This window comes from Trichechus manatus, unplaced genomic scaffold (assembly GCF_000243295.1).
Source record: "Trichechus manatus latirostris isolate Lorelei unplaced genomic scaffold, TriManLat1.0 scaffold00048, whole genome shotgun sequence".
Taxonomy (NCBI): domain Eukaryota; kingdom Metazoa; phylum Chordata; class Mammalia; order Sirenia; family Trichechidae; genus Trichechus; species Trichechus manatus.
In genome coordinates, this window is record NW_004443984.1 from 16,507,321 (window position 1) to 16,533,895 (window position 26,575).

The 26,575-nt window shown below is 44.3% G+C and overlaps 1 protein-coding gene across 1 annotated transcript; it reads right to left on the bottom strand.

The window, feature by feature from the left end:
• Positions 1-12,083: 12,083 nt before the first annotated feature.
• LOC101356878 (melanoma antigen preferentially expressed in tumors-like) lies at positions 12,084-22,383 on the bottom strand. Its single transcript, XM_004377291.1, has 4 exons — positions 22,375-22,383; positions 15,316-15,635; positions 14,264-14,875; positions 12,084-12,660 (listed from the first exon to the last, which is right to left on the bottom strand). The coding sequence occupies exons 2-4, from the start codon at positions 15,606-15,608 to the stop codon at positions 12,084-12,086; spliced, it is 1,482 nt and encodes a 493-aa protein (XP_004377348.1). The 5' UTR covers positions 15,609-15,635; positions 22,375-22,383.
• Positions 22,384-26,575: the final 4,192 nt, after the last annotated feature.

Genomic DNA, 26,575 nt, shown 5'->3' on the forward strand with positions numbered 1-26,575 from the left:
TGAACAAATGTGGTGATGCTCTAATATGGATTCCACAAGTGCTCCTTATGGTGGGAGTTGGTGTGGGTGGAGAAGTAGAGGAGATGGGACTCATTTTCCCACCCTTCAGGAAAACTCAGGAAGGCACCTCACTCTTTGGTAGGGTCCAGTTATGAGGAGAGCACTGAAAGAAGCAGTTCTCCCTCCTGCAGTGAGAAGTGGAAGAATGAATGAATGAATGAGTGACTGCCCAAGGCTGGCCTTCTGTATTCTGGTATCTCTGCTTGGCATCCTCTCCTAAAACCTGCACCACAGGGACAGAGAGCTCTACCACTTACTATGTAGCTTTAGCCAAGTTACTTAACCTCTCCAGGTTTCACTTGCCCGTTCTATAAAATGGGGACAATTCTAGCATCAACCTCATCAGGTTATTTTGAGGATAAAATGAGATCATGGATGCAGAGCACCTGACACTGTAGCTGCCCGGTGAGTTCGAAGGCACTGCTGTGATTATGACGGCAAGTCAACGGATAACTCTCAGGAAATGGGACACAGGAGCAACTGGCAAACAAGGAGCAAACAAATTTGGTGAACAAATAGGACACAGGAGTGTCTGTCTGCAAGGCTGCATGGAGCGTCACTGGAGAGGTTAATTCCTGGCCGATCCTGCCCTTCTTTCCTCCCAGCCTCCGTTCCTCTTACTCTCCTTCATTCCCCTTTCTGAAGTCCATTGGGATGGTTTTGTTGAGCATCTGATTCCCTCTTCTCCACACAGAGGGGAGAAGCCCCTTTCTGTTCCCTAGATGAACCAAAGGTTCCCGGCCCCAGGTCCCACGACGGGAGACTCCCTAAAAATTTGCTAATTTGAAAATCAGTGAATCGTTATGTTTGGCCCCTTGTTCATGGTTGGCAGGAGAGAGCCTGGAGGGGAGAGAAGGGACCATTTTCTCCTCACTCCTCAGATTTCCCGGGGAGGGACATTGTTGCCTACACTCACAGTCCCTCACTTTCTCCCTTCTCCTCCTCCTCCACTGACTCCACCTCTACATCCTCAAAGCCTGCAGAGCAGCCTCGGGCTGGTAGGTAAGTTTAATTGGGAAGAGGAGTTAGAAAACCCATTTAGCCACAGACCCAAGGCAAATTCCCTGCTCTGAGCATTATAGTAACAAGGCTGACATTTTGATCTGAAATACCAGGCTCCTGCACCTCCTTCTCCCTTGGTTCTGAATATGAAGGCAGGGGGAAGAGAAATGATCAGTCATGGACCCTCAAGTCTCAACAACGACAGTATCAAAAGTATGTATTGAGCACCTACATGGGCCAGGCACAGGGTCATTGCTGGGTAAATATTAATGAACCAGAGGTGTGCCCCCCTACCCTCCTGGAGCTGGTCATCCAGAATAAGCAAGAATGCGCATTGCTACACGTCGTGATACGTTCATTCTATGAAGGAAACCAACAATGGGTAATGAACAGTGGGGGTGTGGAATAAGGCGGTAGGGGAGGACCACGCTGAGGAGGTGACATTGAAGCAGACACCTGGAGGACAAGAAGGAGCCAGTCTGGTAAAAGGGAGTGGGGGTGGGGTAGGGACAGCATTTCAGGCAGAGAGAGGTCCCCTTCCTGCCCCTGTCTCCACCCTGGGCCAAGGCTGACCTAGCCAATTGCACTTCCCTTTAACCCCTATCTCAGCCTGCAGCAGTGGGAGATTCCACCCCAGAGAGAGAAAGGCCACTTCTGTCTTGTTTGGAGGCGAGTTAATGTCCCCTGTAATGTGCTGATGTGGAAGGTGACAGCTCTTTGATTTATCTCTTGCTGACATTCCTCCCTGTTGGTGATGAGGCAGCACCTGAAATAGACCTGAAGTGCGTCCGGACAAGCCAACCTGCAGACATATTTACTCAGGGAGCAGAAACTGCTTAGAACATGGAAGGACCTATGTGAGCGCAAAAAGAATTTCATTTGTTGAGGAACTGAAAAGGTTTGGCCAAATCTATGTATGGAGGTTTAAAAAAAAAAAAAAAAAAGTCTGTCATTTTAATTAACTTATTTATCACACTGACCAGATCCTCTTCGAGACAGCCGCAATAAATAACAACGTGGAAAATAAATTTAGAGTGCCCTCCTCCAAAAAAATCACACCACAAACTAGCTTTTTATAATGTTCCTTGATTATGCCAGAATATAGACTTTTAACCTTCAGCTGTATCTGAATGACGTAAAAGGAAATTTTTTTTTTTTTTACGTTATTATTTTTATAAAGCCTGGTTATATAGAGCACTATAAAACTCTGAAGTGTCTACACGTTTTGATCTTTCTCTCTGACCTTGGAAATGGCTTGATGTCTAGAAGCTAACATTTCCTTTTCATTTCCCTGCACAAACCTGGCAGATAAAACCTTTTACCTTCACTTTTCCTTCTTGGTCTCTATTAGCATCTCAGGTTTATTTTTTTGTTCTAGACAGAGACAGGCACAGAAAATCAAGGATTCAAACTAGATGAGGTGGATACGTAGGTTATGCTCCGTGCTAACCAAAGCATTAAAAGTGCACGTCCGCCTTGCTTAAGAACAAAGGGAGACAAAATAGTAAATCTTCAATCCGTCCTCTTTTTTGTTGTAATTTCTCTTTTCCTGAGGAATAAGGGGTCTTACAAGGCTGAAAACTTTTCAGCAAAATTCAGTGGGTAGGAGCCACTCATTAAAGTCAACCAGAGTAGCTGCGCAAAACTTCTCTCTCCAGGGATGAAAGAGGGATTTGAGTGTTCAAGGAGGTTGAGCCCTCCGTCTGTAACCGCATCAAAGTGGGTCACGTGTCTGCTCTAACAGATTTCACTGTCAACTAGGAAGCTGGCGCCAGGCCCAGCCCCATGATGGAAAGTTAATAGAATATTTCTCATCCTGGAGTTTTTGGACTGCATGAAGATGGTAGGGACTTGGATTCAGACCACAATGTTAAGTGGAAGAAAAAAATACCATGTTTTGACAGCAAATTAACTTTCAGACAACCTCTTCTGGTGCCCTTTCATGAATATGTATGTGTGAAGTGAGAATCGATTACCTCCTGCACATCATTCATCTTAAAGTGTCTTCTGGAAGCCTATCTCCCTTTTGCACTTCGCAGCTATAGCTAATGGGCTGGGTGCCCGGGGCCTAAATCTTGGAGGAACATTGACTATTGCATCACTGTTATAGTCCTTTGTTCAGAGAATCTGGCATCCACTGTCAGTCATTCCTCAGTGTTCATAGGACCTTCCCTTCAGCTAGGGACTGGTTAGATTACATGCAGTGGACTGTTGGAAGGAGCGCTGGTGGCACAGTGGTTAAGCACTTAGCTGCTAACCAAAAGGTCATTGGTTTGAACTCACCAGCCACTCCATAAGAGAAAGATTATAGCCTTGGAAACCCTATGGGGCAGGTTTACACTGTCCTATACGGTGGCTATGAGTTGGAATGGACTCAATGGCAGTGGGTTTAGTAGTTAGTATCCCAACCCGATCCCCTGCATCGGGCACACCCATCTCCCAACTGCTGTGAGTGTTGGCTGCTAATGGCTCCCAGCCCTTCCCTTCTTCTAGAGAGTCACCCTCAGCAGAAGTGGAGGTCTTTTGTCAGGGAGGTGACGCAGCCCCATGCAGGCAGCCTACAGCCAACAACTCACTGGCAAAGAGTACAAAAAGCAGCCCCCTCACTTCAAAGTGGGTGTCTTAGTCTCGTAGTGTTGCTGTAACACAAATACCACAAGTGGGTGGCTTTAAGAACAAAAATTTATCTTCTCAAGTTCTAGAGGCGAATGTCCAAATCAAAGTCTTAGCCGTGTCCCTCCTTGTTGGTAACCCCAGGCATTCCTTGTTTCTTGGTGATCCTCACATGGCATCTGTCTTCCCCAGTATGTGCTCGAATGTCTCTGTGTCTATGCTGTTTTTTGTAGAACTCAGAAGTGATTGGATTTTGGATCTATCCTACTCTAGTATGACCTCATCTGATGGATTATGTAACATTAGATTGCATTATGGAATGTGATTATATTACATTACTTCCACAAGTATAGTGGTTAGGGCCCCAACACATATTTTGAGGGACACAATTCAATTCATAGGCTCCTTGAGTGGCACAAATGGTTTGCAATTGACTACTAATGAAAAGGTTGGCAGTTTGAACTCATACAAAGGCCTGGAGACACGCTTCAATAAAGATTACAGCCAAGAAAATCCTCTGGAGCAGTTCTACTCCATAACACATGGGGTTACCATGAGTTAGAACCGACTTTATGGTGAGCTTGATTTTCTTTATTTCAATCCATAACAGTGGGACCAACTCTGAGGTGTAACTTTCGCTCCAGAGTCCCTGTGGGATCAGGCTGAGGCTGTCTCACTGGAGACCACACCCTTGCTAGGCTCCTTCTCCTGCCCTATTCTGTTGCCCTCAGTCTTCTCTCCTGAGAGCCCCCACCACCCGTTAAATCCTCTTCCCTGAATCCGTCTCAGGCACTGCATTTAGGAAACCCGACTTAAGACATTCGGACTTTCAGGTGCCCAAGAGAGACAGGCACACAGACCAACACAGATAGAACTCTCATCCTCATTGTCTTTCCAGCTTTCCATCATAATTTTGAATAAGTATGATGAAAGGATACAATCCTGATGTACACCTTTTCTGATTTTAAACCATGAAGTATTCCCTTGTTCTATTCGAACGACCGCCTCTTGGTCTATGTACAGGTTCCTCATGAGCACAATTAAGTGTTCTGGAATTTCCATTCTTCCCAGTGTTATCCATAATTTGTTATGATCCACACAGTCAAATGCCTTTGTATAATCCATAAAACACAGATAAACATCTTTCAGGTATTCTCTGCTTTCAGCTAAGATCCATCTAACATCAGCAATGATATCCCTCGTTCCACATCCTCTTCTGAATCAGGCTTGAATTTCTGGCAGTGTACTGTTGATGTACTGCCTACAATGGCTTTTGAATCATCTTAAGCAAAATTTTACTTGTGTGTGTTATTAATGATATTGTTCAATAATTTCTGCATTCAATTGGATCACCTTTCTTTGAAATGGGTACAAGTATGGATCTCTTCCAGCTGGTGGGTCAGGTAGCTGTCTTCCAAATTTCTTGGCACAGACAAGTAAGTGCATCCATTTGTTGAAACATCTCAGGTGGTATTCTGTCAGTCTCTGGAGCCCTGTTTTTCACCAATGCCTTCAATGCAGCTTGGACTTCTTCCTTCAATACCATTCATTCTTGACCATATGCTACCTCCTGAAATGGCTGAATGTCAACCAATTCATTTTGGTACAATGACTCTGTATTCCTTCCATCTTCTTTTGAATTCCTGAGCAAATAATCCAAGAAGCTGAACTATATGAAAAAGAACAAGGCATCAGGATTGGAGGAAGACTCATTAACAACCTGCAATATGCGGATGACACATAAATTCCTTGCTGAAAGTGAAGAGAATGTGAGGCCCTTACTGATGAAGATCAAAGACTATAGCCTTCAGTATGGATTACACCTCAACATAAAGAAAACAAAAATCCTCACAACCGGACCAATAAGCAACATCATGATAAATGGCAAAAAGATTGAAGTTGTCAAGGATTTCATTTTACTTGTTTCCACAGTCAACGCCCATGGAAGCAGCGGTTGAGAAATCAACAACGTGTTGCATTGGGCAAATCTGCTGCAAAGGACCTCTTTAAAGAGTTAAAAAGTAAAGATGTCACTTTAAGGACTAAGGTGCACCTGACCCAATCCATGGTATTTTCAATCGCTTCAAATACATTTAAAAGCTTGACAATGAATAAGTAAGACTGAAGAAGAATTGATGCCTTTGAGTTATGCTGTTGGTGAAGAATATTGAACATACCATGGACTACCAGAATAACGAACAAGTTTGTCTTGAAAGAAGTACAACCAGAGTGCTCCTTGAAGGTGAGGATGGTGAGACATCGTCTCACGTAATTTGGACATGTCATCAGGAGGGACCAATCCCTGGAGAAGCACATCATGCTTGGTAAGGTAGAAGGTCAGCAAAAAAGAGGAAGATCCTTGATGAGTTGGCTTGTCACAGTGGCTGCAACAATGGGCTCAAAGATAGCAATGATTGTGATGGCACAGGACCGGGCAGTGTTTCGTTCTGTTGTACATAGGGTCGCTATGAGTCAGAACCGACTCAACGGCATCTAACAACAACGTAAGATCACACAGTCAATGAGGGCTGAGGTTTTTGAACCTAAATTAGGTAATCCGGCTCTGGAGTCTCTGCTACTAACAGAATACCATAGCTGCCCCTTAAACTAAAGATGCAGAGTCTTTGTTTTATTCCATATTTCAGTGGGAATGCAGCTAAAGTTTCTCTATCACCTCTGAGGTTTACTATGAGTTTTCAGTATATGACATTTCATTTTCCAAGAATTTTTATCAGAAATAAGATTTGAATTTTATCAAAGTATTTTCTGAAACTTTTAGATAACAGTGCTTTTCCTTCTTTAGTCTGTCAATGCGATGAGTTACACTGATAGATTTTTCCAAAGTTGTCTTGTATTCCTGGAATGAACTCTACTTGAGCATGGTGTATTAGTTTTTAATACACTGTTAGATTCAGTTAGCTAATATTTCATTAAGAATTTTTGCCAAATGGGCCTATAATTTACTTTCCTTCTAATGTCCTTACTCAGTTTTTAAATACAGGTTACAACTAGTGTCTTAGTGCTGCTATAATTTAAAAAATACCACAGTGGGTGGCTTTAGAGAACAGAAATTTATTGATTCACAGTTCTGGAGGCTAAAAGTCCAAATCAGGGTCTTGTCCTTGTCAATTCCTTCTGTGGGCCTCTCTCCTAGTTTCTGGTGTCTGCCAGCAATCTTTGGCGTTCCTTTGCTTGGAGATGGATCCTCACATGGCATCTGTCTTCCCCTGTGGGAGTGTGTGTGTGTGTCTCTGTGTCTATTCTATTTTTATGACACCATTTAGCAGCGATTAGGTTTAAGACTAACCCTCCTCCAATATGACCTCAGCAGTACAACGAAAGAAAACCCCCATTTTCAAACAGGGTCATATTCATAGTTACAGGGATTAGGACTTCCACATTTCTTTGTGGGAGATACAATACAATCCGTAACAGTTAGCCCCATAAAATGAATTAGACAGCTTTCCCTGATTGTCTATTTTTCTGGAACATCTTGTACAAGACAGGAATTACCTGTTCCTTGAAAGTGTGGTGAAATCACATGGTAAATGTCTGAACCTGGAGCTTTGGAGGTCAGAGGTCTCTACTGTTTTAATTTCTTTAATGCTTATTTGTTTATTTCTGTTTCTTCTTATCAGTTTTAAAGTCTCATTTGTCTTGAGACTCTAAACCAAGTTAAAATTTTATTAATATCCACATTTATTCTTTAATAGTGCTAAACTTCCTTTATAACTTTTTCTTTTGTACATTTTATTTTATTGTTTTTGTTGTTGAGAATACACACAGCAGAAATACACTAGTTCAGCAGTTTCTACCTGTACAGTTCAGTGACACTGATTACATTCTTCCAGTTGTGCAACCATCCTCACCCTCCTTTTCTGAGTTGTTCCTCCCCCATTAACATAAACTCACTGCCCCCTGAGTTTCCAATCTAATCTCTCAAGTTCCTGTTGTCAGTTTGATCACATATAGATAACTCTTAATTTTAAAAGGCAATGTAATCTTTAATATTTATATAAATCACAACACAAATATTTTTACAAAAGTAGCATTTACATAATTATTGTTAGTTGCTGTTGAGCCGAGTCTGACTCATGGCGACCCCAGGTTTTTCAAAGCTGTGACCTTTCCGAAGCACATCACCTGGCCTGTCTTCCAAGGCGCCTCTGGGTGAGTTTGAACTGCCAACCTTCCAGCTAGTCTTACGGCGTTTAACCGTTTGTACCACCCAGGGACTCCTATTTAACAGCAGCTTTTAAAAGATAGCGCATACTACTTGTCCTGCTCTAACACTAATTTAGATTTATATCATCTGGCCTAATCTACCAGCAGATGGCAGACAAATCCTGCGGCTTGGAACCATATTTCAAATAAGGTCACTTTCTGAGGTTCTGGGTGGACATGTCTCTTGGGGGCCACTTTTCAACCCACTACAAATCCCGTGGGTCAAGGATCTTGCCTGCTCATCCACGCCGGTATCCATATTGGTTTTGTTAGCTGCTGTCGAGTCAGCTCAGACTCATGGAGACCTTTATATACAACCAAACATCCTCACAATAGCCAGCATCTTCAAATTCATTATTGCGGCTATTGTACCAATCCATCTCACGCTCACCAAGGGTCTCCCTCGCCCTCACTGGTCCTCTTTCAACAAACGTGATGTCCTCCTCCCCAATTGATTCTTCCTGATGATGGGTCCAAAGCAAGCAAGCTGGACAATGTTCTGTTGTGACCCATAAGGGTATCATTGACTAATTTTTGGCAGTAGATCACCAAGCCTTTCTTCCTAGTTTTACTCTGGAAGCTCCAGTGAAACCTGTCCGCCATGGGGGACCCTGCTGGTATTTGAAATTCCGATGTCACAGCTTCCAGCATCAGAGTAACACAAGCCAGCACAATCCATACAACCCCTCCACAAGGGAGAGTTCCTAGGAAAGCACTAGAAGGTGTTACGTGCTTCTTGCAAAAAGCAAATCTCAGGGTTTCTCCTCTGTGATCTCGTATTACTGGGAGGAGGTTTTTGACCACTCAAAGATACAGGAACCACCATCCTATTTAACCCATGACCATGGGGTCTGACCCCACAATATGACATCTCACTTTTGTTTGGATGGATTGCCCTGTGGAACGGCCCCTCTCCACCTGCAGCTCCCAAGTCTGACATTCATCTGCTCCCACCTCACTGCTTCCCAGGACCTGGCATGGGTTTGCTCACTCTGGGATCCAAAGTCCAGGCCATCACATGGGCTCAGAGGCAGCCTCCCACATATTTACAGGGTTGGGGGAGATCTTTTATTTTTTATTGTGCTTTAGGTAAAAGTTTACAGCTCAAGTTAGTTTCTCATACAAAACTTTATACACACATTGTTATGTGACCCTAGTTGCTATCCCTATAATCTGATAGCACACTCCCCCTTTCCAGCCCAGATTTCCCGTGTCCATTCAGCCAACTCCTATCCCTTTCTGCTTTCTCATCTCATCTCCAGACAGGAGCTGCCCATTTAGTCTCGTGCATCTACTTGAACTAAGAAGCATACTCTTCCCGAGTATAATTTTATGTCTTATAGACCAGTCTAATCTTTGTCTGAAGAGTTGGCTTCCGGAATGGTTTTAGTTCTAGGTTAACAGAGAGTCCAGGGGCCATGTCTTCTGGGGTTCCTCTAGTCTCAGTCAGACCTTTAAGTCTGGTCTTTTTACTAGAATTGGGGTTCTGCACCCTACTTTTCTCCTACTCCCTCAGGGACTCTCTGTTGTGTTCCCTGTCAGGGAGGTCATTGGTGGTAGCCGGACACCATCTAATTCTTCTGGTTCAGGGGGAGATCTTATGGGAAGAAAGTCAATCTCTCTTTGATATCACCTAAACACCCCCCCACAAAAGAATGTAACTATTAAAATGTGGAATAGAAATAATAAAACATGTTATATGCCTGTATTATTTTAGCATTTTGCTAAAAGGAATTTAGATATATTTTTTCTTGATTAGTCAAAGGACTAATGGGCCATAAACTACCACAGCCTCTACCAGACTGAGTCCAGTACACCCAGCCAGCTCCCATCACTGACTGCTCTGACAGGGATCACAATAGAGGGTCCTGGACAGAGCTGGAGGAAAACGTAGAAGAAAATTCTAACTCACAAAAAAAGACCAGACTTCCTGGCCTGGCAGAGACTGGAGAAACCCTGAGAGTATGGCCTGGACATCCTTTTAGCTCAGTACTGAAGTCTCTCCTGAGGTTCACCCTTCAGCCAAAGATTAGACAGGCCCATAAAACAAAATAAGACCAAAGGGGCACACCAGCCCAGGGGCAAAGACTAGAAGCCAGGAGGGGACAGGAAAGCTGGTGATTGGGAACCCAAAGTCAAGAAGGGAGAGTGTTGACACGTCTTGGGGTTGGTAACCAATGTTACAAAACAATGTGTACTAACTGTTTAACGAGAAGCTAGTTTGTTCTGTAAACCTTCATTTACAATACAATAATAAAAAAGAAAAGGTACATTTTTTTCTTTTTATCTTTAGTCTTAAATTTTTTCAAAAATTGTGTTAATAATATACAGAGCAAAACATACAATTCAACAGTTTCTATACGTACAGTTCAGTGACACTGATTACATTCTTCAAGTTGTGCAACCATCCTCACCCTCCTTTGCTGAATTGTTCCTTCATCATTAACTCACTGCCCCCTAAGCTTCCTATCTAATCTTTTGAGTTGCTGTTGTCAATTTGATCCCATATACATAGTTCTTTAAAAGCACAATGCTTAAGGCAGATGGGACTTAGATGTCTTTACTAATCACAACTAGGGCTGTCACCTGCCGGGATGACAGACAGAGGTTAGTGAGGCCCAGAGGCTCCAGCCAATCTGCAGTGTGGACATCCCCATCCCGTACATGGTTACTTGTGCACAGTGAAGCTCTTTCCTGGTGTCTTAGTCATCTAGTGCTGCTATAACAGAAATACCACAAGTGGATGGCTTTAACAAAGAGATTTATTTCCTCATAGTAAAGTAGGCTAGAAGTCCAAATTCAAGGCTTCGGCTCCAGGGGAAGGCTTTCTCTTTCTGTCGGCTCTGGAGGAAGGTCTTTCTTATCAATTTTCCCCTGGACCAGGAGCTTCTCCACACAGGAACCCTGGGTCCAAAAGACACATTCTTTTCCCGGCACTACTTTCTTGGTGGTATGAGGTCCCCGACTCTCTGTTTCCTTTTATCTCTTGAAAGATAAAAGGTGGTGCAGGTGACACCCCAGGGAAACTCCCTTTACATTGGATCAGGGATGTGACCTGGGTAAGGTGTTACATCCCACCCAATCCTCTTTAATATAATCTAATCTCAGCTCATTAACCACAGGCAGAGATTAGGGTTTATAACACATAGGAAAATTACATCAATCACAAAATGGAGGACAACCACACAGTACCGGGAATCATGGCCTAACCAAGTTGACACATATTTTGGGAGGACACCTTTCAATCCATGACATCTGGTACAACCAGAGATCAGGGACGGAGACTTATGGGTCCACATGGAGAATTGCGAGGAGTGCTCGTGATGTGAGGAATGCCTTGGTGGAGCTAGCATTGAGGACCCCTGCTAAGAACACTTACCTAAATGGCACCCACTCACTGGTCACTTAAGTTCCATGCCCTGAGGATTCACCTTGCGCGTAGTGACCCATTGAACAGCCACTGAAATAAGCCAGGAGGTAACAGACTAAGCCCAGCTAGGATAAAAACCTGCAATCTACTTCTGAAAATCAGCCAATGAAAACGCTATGGACCAGTGATTCGATCCACAACCAACCATGAGGATGGTGCAGGACCAGGCAGTGTTTCTTTCCACCCATCATGTGTGGGGTCACGATGAACCTGGGCTGACTCAACAGCAGCAGACAACAACAGATGCCCCCAAAAAGGAGAAACAAACTGGGGGGAATGATAAATGGTGCTATGATCTCCTGGGACCCAACTCCATCTCTGCACCTAGAGCTTCTAAACATTATAGATTCTCAGTGCCTTTTTTATGTAATCTGTAATTGGAGGTTTAAACTGAGAACACAGGTTAATATGTAAGAGAGGCCATTGGGTGGTTTCCATTGAAGTCTATTTATTTCTGCCCATTTCTTTACAACTACCCATGCAGGGATAACTCGCGTATGTATTTCTCAAGACCAAACCCCACCCTTTAAAATTCCAGTTCCCATTTTGATTATAGGACACATCTCCCCAAAGGTCCCATCAACTCCTCAAGTCAGCATCTTCCCGCCTCCAGTCTTGCCCCTGCTGGGCCACCTCCTGTTTCTCCATTGACATTGAGCAGTCATCTGAAATGGTCCTGTGCTCCTTCAAGATGCACTCCTGTCTGGTTCCAGTCTCCAAGTGCCCAGAATACAGTGAGACATGTGCATACCAACTAGGCAGGTGTATAACAGGGGCATAGGATGGGCTCCAGGTCATGCAATATTCTGGTGCCACAGTGAGGACAGGCAAAGGCACTGAACAAGACCCTGTTGGGCTGCCCTAACTCCTGCTGTATCAGCCTCAGCTTGGCCAGACACCCTCGAAGAGTCCCCAGGTGAAGAGTGCCTTGGATGCCCACAGAACACTCCAGAGGAGTGGGAAACAGCCCAAATCTGAACTTGATCAGTGGGATGATGTGCCGCAGCAGGCTTTCCAGGACAGCCATGGAGACTGAGTTTCGACAGAAGCTGAAAGTGATGAGCTGGGAGCAGCGGCCCAGGGCAGGCAGGATGGCAGTGAGCTGGGAGTCTGAAATCCCACACCCATCAAAGTCCAGGTGCTGGAGGGTGGCTGAGGCTCTGTCTAGCAGAACTTGGAGGAACTCGGGACTTAAGCCAGTCAGGTTGACACCACTTAAGCTCAGGTCCCTTAGGTAGCTGATGCCCGGGCACAAGGAAAGATGTATCAAGTCGGATTCCAAAAGCAAGCAATTAGTTATTGAGAGAGTCTCCAAGGGGGTCTTCAGGCACCTGAGGACAGACAGAGCATTAATTCTGGAGATGGTGGTGGTGGGTGCAGGGTGGTGGGGAAGGACTCAAGGTGGAGCCAACCATTTTACCCAAGCCCAAGGGAGTTCTGACCATCTGATGATGGTCCACACCCAGGATGCCATGTTGTAAGGAGTATGACATTCAAGTCAGTCCAATTTTAGATGGAGTCTTTTCGCCATCACCTATCAATGTGTGACGGAGTCAGGTTAATGAAATCTCTAAAGCTCCCTTCCTCATCTGTCAAACAGAGTGCACTATACCCCTCCTACTGGTTGTGAGGATGAGATACTGATAGAACATGCACTGGAGAGTCCAACTCAGTGTCTCAGTCAAGAGCAGGCACCATTGAATTTTAGTGCTGGGAGACATGACCAAAACACTTTCAACTCGGGCTTCCTTCTAGTACAGCCTGGGTCCCAGCTGCTTGAGCCAGATGCAGCTGCTGAAGCCATGCCCATAGAGGGCAAGCCTGGGCAAGATCTGGCAACAGCAGCTGGGGCTGCCAGCCCATAGGGGCTCGCTTATACCTTTATCATTGGCAAACCATCTGTCACAGTTCTTCACTCCTGCATCCTTACCTTCATCTCCAGAATCTTGCATTTCCTGTATGTTACCTTACCAGGAGCTCAAAGCAACCCTTTTACAGGCAGGAATTTGAGGCCAGTTCAGAAGGAGGCGCTCATGTTCATAAAACTAATGGAGAGTGCAGGGCTCATATTTTGAGGCATCTAAGTTGACGTGCTTTCTCTTTTTCAGTAACCTCTTCACTTATTTAACTTAGATATCACCTTCCTAAGAATTCTCAAACCCACCCTCACTAGGCCTGAAACTCCACTGTATAGTATCCTAGCACAGTGTCCCTTATAGCATCTTATAAGGGGCATATAACATCTACATACTTATCACATATATGCTATAGCATAACATCTATAAGGAACCCTAGGAGCCCTCGTGGTACAGTGGTTAAGCTCTTGGCTGCTAACCGAAAGGTCTCCCACCACGGGAGAAAGATGTGGCACTCTGCTTCCATAAGATTACAGCCTGGGAGAGAAACCCTATGGGGCAGTTCTACTGTTACATGGCATCACTATGAGTCAAAAATCAACTCAACAGCACCTAACAACATAGCTTCTATATAACCGGTAACAAGTTGTCGTGAGTCGACACCAACTCATGGCAACCCCATGTATGTTAGAGTAGAACTGTGCTCTATAGGGTTTTCAGTGGCAGAGTTTTCAGAAGTAGATCACCAGGCCTTTCTTCTGAGGCACGTTTGGGTGGACCCGAACCTCCAACCTTTCGGTTAGCGGCCAAGTGTGTTAACCATTGACATCACCCAGGGATTCCAGGATCTATATAAGTTTTTTCTTATGGCTTCTATCCCAGTTTACCTCTACTTTTATGTGGGTGGTTATGTGACAGCATGCTTGGGGATAGAGCAGTGAATGAGAATGTGTTGAAATGCTAGTGTCTCGTTCGCTGCCACATCACCAGCAGTTGGCACACAGCAGACGACCATTCACATTTACAGTATGGAAAAAAGGCTTGCTCTGGTCTGCAGAGAAACCACGCCATCTCTCACCTGAGCACCTGGTCCAGGCGGCCTTTGAGGAAGACGACAGAGTCCAGGTAGATCTCCTGGAGCTGGTGCAGACAGAGGAACTGAGAGGTTAATTGGGCAACTTGCTTCTCCTCCAGCACCCAGGAAATGTGGGAAGTCATGTAAATGTTAGAGAGAGAGAGTCTGCTCAGATTAACCATCTGTCCCAGGTGAGCAGCAAACCTGGCAAGGGTGGACAGTTTCCAGCTCCTAATTACCACCTCCTCAACACAGTCCAGCTGCACCATTTTCAGGATCTTCTCAATATTTTGGAGTGGTATCGCATCGATCGTCACCTTCCTGCTACACAGGTGTAGAAGACTTTTTCTCTGCTTGACCCTGTTAATGAGGAAGGTGAGGAATTCACCCGGGCTGTCTTCCATGAGGCACAGATCTATGAGCACCTCCAGCGGGGTCAAGGGCTGCTTCTCCCCAGTCCTTGAATTGTCCACTTTTTGCCTCTTAGTCCTGGGCTGGGTGACCTCTGGCTCCTCTAGTGAGCACATAGAGGCCCTGGACCAGGTTCCAGACCATAGGCTCCAGAAGTTGGTATAAGTGTTCTTCCGTAAATCCAGCACTTTCAGTTTCCATCTCCTGTGGGAAAGACAGGTGATTGGATGAGATTTAAGATCAGCTCAGAATGAGACCATGAGCGCAGAATCTAAGCAAGAAGCAGACTTTTGACCTGTGCTTTTACCCCGTACCTGGGGCTCCCTTCCCCCTTTCTTTCTGCCTTACTTTACTCCATCTGCTCTTTCCGTGGGATCCTACCTGGTCCCCAACTTCTGGTACCTTCGATATCATTGGGAGGTGGTGGGTACATGTTCCCTCAATCACCCCTGCATCTTAATCAGCCCTGCCCTTCTGGAAGCCCCTTCCCAGAGCAAGCCCAGCCTTGGCCCCAAATCCTCCCAGAGCATCCACATTGGCACCATCAGAAGCCCCTGGACCACTCTTTGGCCCTCATTCTCCCTAACCCCAGCTGTTTCTTGCTCGGATATCCAGGATCCCACCAGGCTATTGGTTACGATTACCTGGGGCGAATCTTCTGTGCAAGCAGGACATCGAGCCCGTCCAGCGCAGCTTTTAAGATGTCCTGGTGAGGCTGCTGAGCCTTCATCAGAGCCCCCAGGGGGAGGCGAGTGAAGGGCCAGGCCTGCACCATTGCCTTCAGTGTCTCGCTGTGTGTCCCAGCAATGGCTGCCATGAACAGGGGCGGGAAGAGTTCCGTGGGCAGCAACTCCAGAGAGGCGATAACCAAGGCCTCATGCCGCAGCAGGCTCTGGTTTGCAAGGTCCAAGAGCCTGGGTGGGCTCCAACTGTTCATGCTGACACATCTGCTCTGAAAGGAACCCTCCAGGAACATCTAGGGAAGGAAGCATTCTTCTAAGGCCAAGGGTAAGCAATCCCATCTCCTCCCCACCCTACACAGGAACCAACTCAGGGCAAAAGTCATGCTTCTGGCAATGGTGGAATTCCCCACTGCCTGCACCAGGAGTGTCTCAGCAGACAATGAGGAAGGGCCAGGACTACCGTGAGCCCCATCTCATTCTACCCACTGGTCCGTCTCATCCTAGACCCACCAGGAAGAGTGTCCAGAAAACTGACCTCTGCCATTTTGAGGGGAAAGTTTCTGAAATCCCCCAAGGCCCTAACACAATGGGAATGGGAATGTCATGTGGCCCAGCACAGTCTATGTTCTCAGTTCCAGTAAAAAACCCAGCTGGGAAAGATTAAAGGGACTCTCATAAAATAGGTGCCAGTATTTTCCGTTTTAAAATTTTTAAAAGAGAATTGTAAAAGCAGCCGAACAGTACCATATAGCACTTGGAAGTTACAGATGAGAACCCCTAACTCAGAGAGGTACATTTCAATACATAGTCTCATTTAATCTCTAAGTAATCTCATTTACACAGATTAGAATTACCACCTTGGGATGGAGTTCAGGGGAAGAAATAGTTCATTCAGAACAAAGACTCCAGTCTTTAAAACAATCTATGAAATAGTCTTTAAGCTTTTAGTGAAAAAAGGAAACCTAACTAGTAAAATCACAAAACCATATAAATTACATGAACTAGGAGCCCTGGTGGGCATTGATTAAGCGCTTGGCTGCTAATCACAATGTCACGGTTCAAACTCACCAGCGGCTCCTCTGGAGAAAAGACCTGATGATCTGCTTCCGTAAAGATTACAGCCTAGGTTGGACAGTTCTACTCTGTTCTACAGGATCCCTAGAGTTTGAATCGACTCAACAGCATCCAACAACAACATAATCTCTGGGCGTGAAATAAAATTTTAATCAGTTAGATGTTTTTCATTTCCAAAAAATCTGTTTAGTTAAGGAATAAATAGATTAAGGCAAAACTGCATGTCGAGGCAAAAGCAAAGCCTTAGATCACTTCGTTTGTAAAGAAAAAGGAAAATTTTGTGCAGCGTTGGCCTGCAAAAACCCAGAACCCAAACCCATTGCTGTCAAGTCTATTTCGACTTATAGTGACCCTATAGGACAGAGTAGAACTGCCCCATAGGGTTTCTAAGGCTGTAATCTTAATGGAAGCAGGCTGCCACATCTTTCTCCAGCAGAGTGGCTGGTGGGTTTGAACCACCAACCTTTTGGTTAGCAGCCAAGGGCTTAACCATTGCCCCACCAGGGCTCCTTTCCTTGGTCTGCAAAAAACAAACAAACAAACCCGTTGCCATCAAGTTGATTCTGACTCAGAGCTACCCTATAGGACAAAGTAGAACTGCCCCATAGGGTTTCCAAGGAGCAGCTGATAGATTCGAACTGCTGATCTTTTGGCCCTTAACCACTGTGCCACCAAGGCCTGTAGTTTAGGTAAAATGGTGGTGTCCTTACCTGATGTTCGTGGTTTATCGGCTCTGTGCTGGCAGGGTGGGTCTACTCAGACCTCAGGCAGAGCCAGGATGGTGGCGACTCCAGCTGTCTAGGTTCTGAGTCCCTCCTTAGCTCTTCAGAAGTCTTTATAGACCTTTCTGGTCACACTCCTCCTCTTTTCAACTCCCAGCTTCCAATCAAAGACTGAAATTTGATAGTATTTCTGAATCTCTATCCAATTAATCCTGACTGGATCTTTGTCTTTCTCCAGATTGAATTGGTTGGATCAGGGACCCGTTCATTGACGTACTCCACAAAACTTTATTGAGTTTTTACTAGCATGTGACTGTCAAAGCCCCAGTTGTGAGACAGGAAAGGGTTTAATCTGTTCCTGGCATTAAAAAAAACCATTGCCGTCAAGTAGACTCCAACTCATAGCAACCCTGTAGGTCAGAGTAGAACTGCCCCATAGGGTTTCCAAGGAGGACCTGGTGGATTCGAACTGCCAACCTTTTGGTTAGCATCCGTAGCTCTTAACCACTATGCCATCAGGGTTTCCGTTCCTGACATTAGCCAGAAAAAACAAACCTAAAAGTATAATGGTTGAGGGATTTGGGACCACATCAAAATTATCAAAATGTTCCAGAGTTAAAACAGCTTTATGGAGACAGTGGTGTTGTCACAGAAGAAATAAAAATCTCCATGTATCAAATTGTCCCCAAAGTTTTCTGTTACCTGACATAGCACATCATGTGCCCGTGCAGGGAGGCGAAGAAGTATAGTTGAGGGTGTGGTTGGTCTTCCAGATTTAGAGGGTTAAGGGTTTTTAAAGGAGGTCAGTCAAAATTACAATTGGAAGTTGGTTTGGAGAAGTGAGGGTGGGGGCTGGGCCAGATGGGGCTGATGTTGGTAATGGGATGTTGTGAATGACCCAATGTAAACAATATTTTCTGAGGGAAACTGAAAGACTTTTGTCTAGACAGAGTTTGGAAATAAACCGAAAGTAGTTAAAAATGAGACAGTGTAGACCCTTTAAGAAGGTCCCTAGGTGGCTCATAAATTTGCCTTGACTACTGCCCTAAATGGACTGCCAGAAGAATGAACAAATCTATCTTGGAAGAAATACAGCCAGAATGCTCCCTAGAAGCAAGGATGGCAAGACTTCGTCTCACATACTTTGGATATGTTATCAGAAGAGACCAGTCCCTGGGGAAACATCATGCTTGGTAAAGTAGAGGGTCAGGGATAAAGAGGAAGACCCTCAAAGAGATAGATTGACACAGTGAGGGCAATAATGGGCTCAACAATAACAACGATTGTGAGGCTGGCACAGGACCTGGCAGTGTTTTGTTCTGTTGTACATAGGGTCACTATGAGTTGGAACCGACTCGATGACACCTAACAGCAGCACTGACCTAAAAGTTGGTGGTTCAAACCCACCTATAGTACCACAGAAGCTAGGCATTGCAATCTGCTTCCATTAAGATTATAGCCAAAAAAAAAAAAAAAAACCCTATAGACCACTGTAACACACGGGGTCTATCTGTAGCACATGGGATTGCCATGAGTCAGAACCCACTGGAGGACACCACACCAAACAGACCCTTTAAACCCACAGTAATCACCGGGGGCACGGAGGGAGATTGAGTCTTGGCTCCCACGCTGGAGGTAAAGGGTTTTTCCTCCCAGAAAAATGGGATTATCTCAGCAAACTCTCTTGAAAAGATTAAAATGTGGAATGTGAGTGCTGGAGGGGCTGGAGGGCAGTCTCTAAGCCTAAAACTATGTAGGAAGACAGCTGAGGACTCTGCGACCTTGGAGCTAGGGAGAGAATGGACATGGCCCCAGTGCGCAGAAGCCGGTCGTCCTAGAAGCTGCTACCAGGAGACATTCTCTTGTAGGGCCTGGGATCCTCTTCCCACAGCAAAACAATTCCCAGGCAGCAAGCAGCTCCAGGCATTTTCCGAGGGCCTTTAGCCTAACCTTTATCTCCGTGGGGTCCTCCCTCAGATATTTTGCTAATCTCTGTTTCACCAATCTTAGGTAAAAAATGCTGCACCTCCACCCCACCCCCAGCTTCTCTGACATAGAGACTGATCAGAGAGACGCCATTAGGCGTATAGATAAAACGTATTTTTGTCTCTTTCCATATTAAGCACAAAATACTAATACCTTTTCCCCTACAGAATTCAAAGGCTCTATTGGTTGTTTTAGAAGCCCTGGTGGCACAGTAGTTAAGAGCTATGGCTACTAACCAAAAGGTCAGTAGTTCAAATCCACCAGCAGCTCCTTTGGAGCCCTATGGAGCAGTTCTACTCTGTCCTATAGGGTCACAATGAGTCTGAATTGACTTGATGTCAATGGGTTTGGATTGGGTGTTTTGGAGCCCTGGTTGTGCAACGGTTAAGAGTTCAACTGCTAACCAGAAGGTCAGTAGTTCTTATCCACCAGCCGCTCCTTGGAAACCCTATGGAGCAGTTCTACTCTGTCCTGTAGGGTTGCTATGATCAGAATTGACTCGACGGCAATGGGTTTGGTTTTTTTTTTTTGGTTTATTGGATGTTTAGAGTCACTGGTGATTCAATGGCAGAATTCTCGCCTTCCATGCAGGAGACCCAGGTTCAATTCCCAGCCAGTGCACCGCATGTGCAGCCACCACCCATCTGTCAGTAGAGGCTGTGTGTGATGCTGAACAGGCTTCAGCGAAGCTTCCAGACTAAGACAGACCAGAAAGAAAAGCCTGGCTATCCGCTTCTGAAAATCAGCCAATGAAAGCCTATGGATGACAGCAGTCCGATCTGCAACTCCCCCAACTGACCGTGGGGATGGTGCAGGACCAGGCAGTGATTCAGTCTGTTGCACATGGGATCACCATGAGTCAGGGACTGACTCAATGACAGCTAAAAACAAAAACATTTAGTGTTTAAGGATCTGCTGGGTTTAGGGATGATTCCCATCCTGGGCTGGATCATACCTCAATTCCTTTGAAGTTTCAGAGCACAAAGAAAGAGATAACCTCTTCCCATCGCAAAATACTCCCCGTGCCTTTCTCTTCCCCATTCAACATGCTGCCCAAAAAAATTCTATACCACACTAGCTCTGCGTTCAGCTTTCCACTGAGACTTGAATTCTTTGAAGGACGTTCTTCATCTGGGGTATCTTTCTGAAATATTCCTTTCCCCACATTTCTACACTCAGTACGAATGGCTTTTGCATAAAAGTGGGTTAACCTGGAATGTGCCCTATAGACATTTTACCTCCTTGGCATTCACCTTTACAGTGTCAGAAATAAACAACTTGGAACACCATGAACAGATTGCTATGCAGGTTTGGAATCTTGAAATATTCTTTTTAAAAATGAATGTGATGCCATTCCTCTTCCATTTGTTATTCCTGTCATAGTAGACCATATGATTGTCCAATTCAAAAAGGCCAATACCAGTACATTTCAGCTTACTAATGCCTAGGATATCGATCTTTTATGCGTTCCATTTTGATAACTTCCAATTTTCTTAGATTCATACTTTGTACATTCCACTTTCTAATTATTAACGGATGTTTGCAGCTATTTCTTCTCATTTTGAGTTATGCCGCATCAGCAATGAAGGTCCTGAAAGCTTTACTTCATCTACGTCATTCAGGTCAACTCTACTTTGAGGAGGTAGCTCTTCCTCAGACATATTTTGAGTGCCTTCCAACCTGAGGGGTTCATTCACACGCCTACAAAGAAGACCAGTTAATACAACTATTATTCAAATTACGCACCAACTGCTAATGCCAAAGATAAAGAAATTGAAGATTTTTAGCAACTTCTGCAGTCTTAAATTAATCAAACCTGCAATCAAGATGCACTGATAATTATTGGTGATTAGAATGTGAAAGTTGGAAACAAAGAAGAAGGATCACTAGTTGGATAATATGGCTTTGGTGATGGAAACGACTCCGGAGATCGCACGATAAAATTTTGCAAGAGCAATGACTTTATTCATTGCAAATACCTTTTTCAACAACATAAACAGCAACTATACACATGAATCTCGCCAGATGGAATACACAGGAATCAAATCTACCACATCTGTGGAAAAACACGATGGAGAAGCTCAATATCATCACTCAAAAGAAAGCCAGGGGCTGACTGCGGAACAAAGTATCAACTGCTTATCTGCAAGTTCAAGTTGAAACTGAATTAAATTAAGCAAGTCCACGAGAGCCATATTACAACCCTGAGTATATCCCACCTGAATTTAGAGACCATCTCAAGAATAGATTTGACTTGTTGAACACTAATGACCTAAGATCAGATGAGTTGTGGAATGACATCAAGGACATCAAACGTGAAGAAAGCAAAAGGTCATAAAAAAGACAGGAAAGAAGGAAAAGACCAAAATGGATGTCAGAAGGGACCCTGAAAGTCGCTCTTGAATGTAGAGTAGCTAAAGCAAATGGCAGAAATGATGAAGTAAAAGAGCTAAACAGAAGATTTCAAAGGGCAACTCAAGAAGACAAAATAAAATATTATAATGAAATGTGCAAAGACCTGGAGTTAGAAATCCAAAAGGGAAGAACAGGCTCAGCATTTTTCAAGCTGAAAGAACTGAAGAAAATGATCAAGTCTCAAGTTGCAATACTGAAGGATTCTATGGGCAAGATGTTGAATGATGCAGGAAGCACCAAAAGTAGATGGAAGGAATACACAGGGTAACTGTACCAAAAAGGATTGATCTATGTCCAGCCATTTCAGGAGGTAGCATATGATCGAGAACTGATGGTTTTGAAGGAGGAAGTCCAAGCTGCACTGAAGGCATTGGCAAAAAACAAGGCTCCGGGAATTGACAGAATACCAACTGAGATGTTTCAACAAATGCAATGCTGGAGGCACTCACTCTTCTGTGCCAAGAAACAATGATTCCCTCTTTCCCTCTCATTCCACCCCTGGTAACCACTAATAAATGTTGATCTCTATACCTTTGTCTCTTGTAAATATTTCATGTAAGGGGGATCATACAACATTTGTCGTTTTGGACTAATTTTACTCAGCATGATGTTTCAAAGTTCATCCATGTTGTAGCGTGCATCAGAACTTCATTTCTCTTTAAGGCTGGGTAATATTCCACTGTATGTATGTACCACATTTTGGTTATCTATTTATCTTTTTTTTGGTCTGTGATAAAAATGTACACAACAAAATATTCGCCAATATAACAGTTTCTATATGCACAATCCAACGACATTGATTACCCTCTTCATGCTGTGCAACCCTTATCCTTCTCTTTCTCCTAATTATTCTACCAAGATTAACATAAGCTCAATGCCTCCCAAGCAAAAACTCCACCTTTCCCCCTCTCTCCTACCCTTGGTAACCACTAATAAGCTTCGGTTTCTATATATTTGCTTGTTTAATAAAAATGAGGTCGTATAGTATTTGTCCTTTTGCGACTGACGTTTTGCTCAGCATAATGTTTTCAATGTTCATCCATGTTGTGGCATACATTAGAATTTCTCATTTCTCTTTATGGCTGTGTAATATTTCATTGTATGTATATACCACGTTTTGTTTATCCATTCATCTTTTAATTTAGGTTGTTTCCATTCTTTGGGTTTTGTCCATAGTGTTACAATGAACACTGGTATACAAGTATCTGTTTGCATTCCCACTTTCAATTCTTTTGGGCATATATCTAGGAGTAGAATTGCAGGATCATACGGCACTTCTATATTTAACTTCTTGAAGAAAGTCAGATGTCTTATCCTGAAATGGTTTGCCTTCTATGGCTTCCTGAAAGTCAAAAGTCCCTGTTGGGACTTTGCCTCATTCAGGACTCAGCAGGATCTGGTTTCACTTCAGATCCTGTAAATCTAGCCCTGAACAAAGGGCTGCCCCTCTTTCTTCCCCACCAATCAAGATCAGGGAAACCCTGGTTGTGTAGTGGTTAAGTGCTATGGCTGCTAACCAAAAGATTGGCTGTTTGAATTCACCAGGTGCTCCTTTGAAAGTCTATGGGGCAGTTCTGCTCTGTCCTATAGGGTCGCTATGAGTTGGGATCAACTCGACAGCAATGGGGTTTACTCAAGAGCAGATGTCAGGGTTACCCTGTTGTTGTTAGGTGCCGTTGAATTGATTTTCAACTCATAGTGACCCCATGTGAGAGAATATAACTATCCCATAGGGTTATCTTGGATGTAATCTTTATGGAAACAGATCACCAGGTATTTTCTCTGGAGGAGCAGAGAAGCCAACCTTTCAGTCAGCAGCTCCTGGGTGTAGGCAGTTAATCCCTAGGAATTTGCCTTTAGAGGCCAGGAGGAGGAGTGTGTGGATGCCTCACTCTGGCTGGGTGGCTCAGAGGGAAAACGGGAAGGAAGAGGGATGGTGGCCAGGGAATAGGCCAGGGAAGCTGATAAGGAACCCAGCACAAGATGGGAGGAGGGAAATGGCAGATATGTTGGTCTCCCAGAACTGTGCCCTTTAATGTCGGGGGACTTGCATCTGAGACCACTGGGGGGCACTGTGGGACTGAATTTGGTGGCTGGGAGTACTTGCCCTCCACCCCACTCGACCCAAAAAAACCCCAGCAACAGTTGCCTTGGTAGTACAATGGTTAAGCACTAGGCTGCTAACCCATAACGATTTTTGTTGTTATTGTTAGGTGCTGTCCAGTCAGTTCTGACCCATAGCGGCTCTACATACAACATAACAAAACACTGCCCGGTCCCACGCCATCCTCACAATCGTTGCTAAAGACTACAGCCTAGGAAACCCTATGGGGAAGCCCTACTATGTCACATGGGGTTGAGATGTGTTGAAATTCGACTTGATGGCACCCAACAGCAACAACAATATTTATTTAGTACATTGTAGTTTAAACATTGAGAATTAAAGTGTTTTATTTCTTTGTAAAAAAAAAAAAAAAAGTATCAACATTATGCTGCATGAAATAAGTCAGTCACAAAAAGACAAGTACTGTATGATCCCACTTATATGAAATATCTAGAATTGACAAATGTATAGAGACCAAAGTTTATTAGTGGTTGCCAGGGGTGAGTGGGAGTGAAGGAGGGAAGGAGGGCTCAGTGCTTAGGGGGTACTGAATTTCTGTTAAGGGTGGTGGTATAATTTGGCTGATAACCGAAAGCTTGGCAGTTCGAACCCGCTGGCGGTGCAAACTCACCAGCGATTCCCTGGGAGAAAGATCTGGCGATCTGCTTCTGTAAAGATTACAGCCTAGGAAACCCAATGGAACAGTTCTACTCTGTCACATGAGGTCGCCATGAGTCGAAATCAACTTGACATCACACAGCAACAACATAATTTGGGAACAGATGAGGACGACAAGGTTAAACATCATGATGAGCGTGATGTCACCGAACTTTAAATGTGAAGATTGTTAAAATGGCAAATGTTTTTGTTATGTATGTTTTTTTTTAATGCCAAAGGATCATTTATTAACAAGGTATTTTAACATGAAATGCCTAATAAATGCCCTGAGAACCACCTACAATATTCTCAGTATGCTCAATATTATTCCAATGAAGCAAGAAGGTAGTCAAAGGATATGGTGAAGAACCAGATATTTTGAAGAGAGTGCTGTATATATATATATTTTTCCACAGCTTGAGTTAGGCACACCTTCATCCTCAAAGTGACATCTTTGATTCTGAACACTTTAAAGAGGTCTTTTGTAGCAGATTTGCTCAATGCAACATGTTGTTTGATTTCTTTATTTTTATTTTTTTATTATACTTTTGATGAAGGTTTACAGAACAAATAGTTTCTCATTAAACAGTTAGTACACATATTGTTTTAGGCCAATGGTTAACAACGCCATGACAAGTCAACACTGTCCCTTCTCAACCTTGGGTTCCCTATTACCAGCTTTCCTGTCCCCTCCTGCCTTCTAGTCCTTGTCCCTGGACTGTTGTGCCCCATTAGTCTCATTTTGTTTTATGGGGCTGTCTAATCCTTGGCTGAGTGGTGAACCTCAGGAGTGACTTCATTACTGAGCTAAAAGGGTGTCTGGGGGCCATACTCTTGGGGTTTTTCCAGTCTCTGTCAGGCCAGTAAGTCTGGTCTTTTTTTGTGAGTTAGAATTTTGTTCTACATTTTTCTCCAGCTCTGCTGCGCACCCTCTGCTGTGATCCCGGTCAGAGCAGTCAGTGGTGGTAGCCGGGCACCATCTAGCTGTACTGGACTCAGTCTGGTGGAGGCCGTGGTAGTTGTGGTGCATTAGCCCTTTGGGCTTATCTTTTCCTTATGTCTTGTTTTCTTCATTCTCCCTTGCTGCCGAAGTGGTGAGACCATTGGAGAATCTTAGATGGCTGCTCACAGGCTTTAAACACCCCAGACGCTACTCACCAAGGTAGAATGTAGAACATTTTCTTTATTAACTATGTTATGCCAATTGAGCTAGATGTTCCCCGAGACCATGTTACATATGTATGTACCACAATTAAAAAGATATATCAAGAGTAGTTTGAACAGTGATTGCCTTTTCCTTCTTGGCATGTAGCTTACGATACAGAGTGAGCATCGTATCTATGCCTTACTAAATTGTCATATGGATCAGCTTCCAACATAGTATCGTTTGTGTTTTCAATGCGAAATGTCTCTGAGAGTTCCATTAATGTAAAGACTTTGTTGGTGTCACTTCCTCTGGGGCATCTTCATGCTTTCGTCACAACCACTCTCATCACTTATGCTTCTCTGGGAGACGAGGAGTGTGAGGCTGAGTGTGAGGTTCGACAGCAACAGGTTTGGTTGATTGTTGTTGTTAGGTGCTGTCGAGTCGGTTCCGACTCATAGTGACCCTATGCACAACAGAACAAAATACTGCCCGGTCCTGTGCCATCCTCACAATTGTTGTGCTTGAGCCCATTGTTGTAGCCACTGTGTCAGTCCATCATGTTGAGGGTGTTCCTCTTTTTCGCTGACCCTCTACTTTACCAAGTATGATGCCCTTCTCCAGGGACTGACCCCTCCTGATTTGGTGGAACTTAAAAATTACCAAAGCAATTTGTTTCCTTGTCTCACCCTGAGCAGAGGTTCTGAACATAACTGTGGCTTTGCAATCAGTGGCCCCAACACTGTCACAGGAGAAATACTCTTGTGAGGACAGTGACTTGGAAAAAATAAAGGCTGCTCCTCCTTATTTCCTTCCCCCTGCAGGGTGGCCGCAGGGCACAGACTCCACCTAGCTCTTCAGTGAAAAGGACAAAGAGATTGACAGGGGCTTCCCAGGACACTCGAGATGTTTCAGGGGACCATCTTACCTGAATACCACTTCTATCCACTCTGGTCCAGTTGATCAACTTGCTGTTGTTGTTGTGAGCTGCTGTCAAGTCGGCCCCCAACTCATGGTGACCCCATGCACCACGGAATGAAATGCTGCATGGTCTTGCACCATTCCTTGACCCGTTGCGGACTGAATCTTTGAAAACCCTTAGCTGATATTTGAAAGGAA

Excerpts from the sequence above, each read along its gene's own strand:
- LOC101356878 (XM_004377291.1), bottom strand. The coding sequence starts at position 15,608 with ATGAACAGTTGGAGCCCACCCAGGCTCTTGGACCTTGCAAACCAGAGC. Across the intron at positions 14,876-15,315 it reads GCACAGAAGATTCGCCCCAG|GAGATGGAAACTGAAAGTGC; the intron begins GTAATCGTAACC and ends TCTTTCCCACAG. Across the intron at positions 12,661-14,263 it reads CGCCTGGACCAGGTGCTCAG|GTGCCTGAAGACCCCCTTGG; the intron begins GTGAGAGATGGC and ends GTCTGTCCTCAG.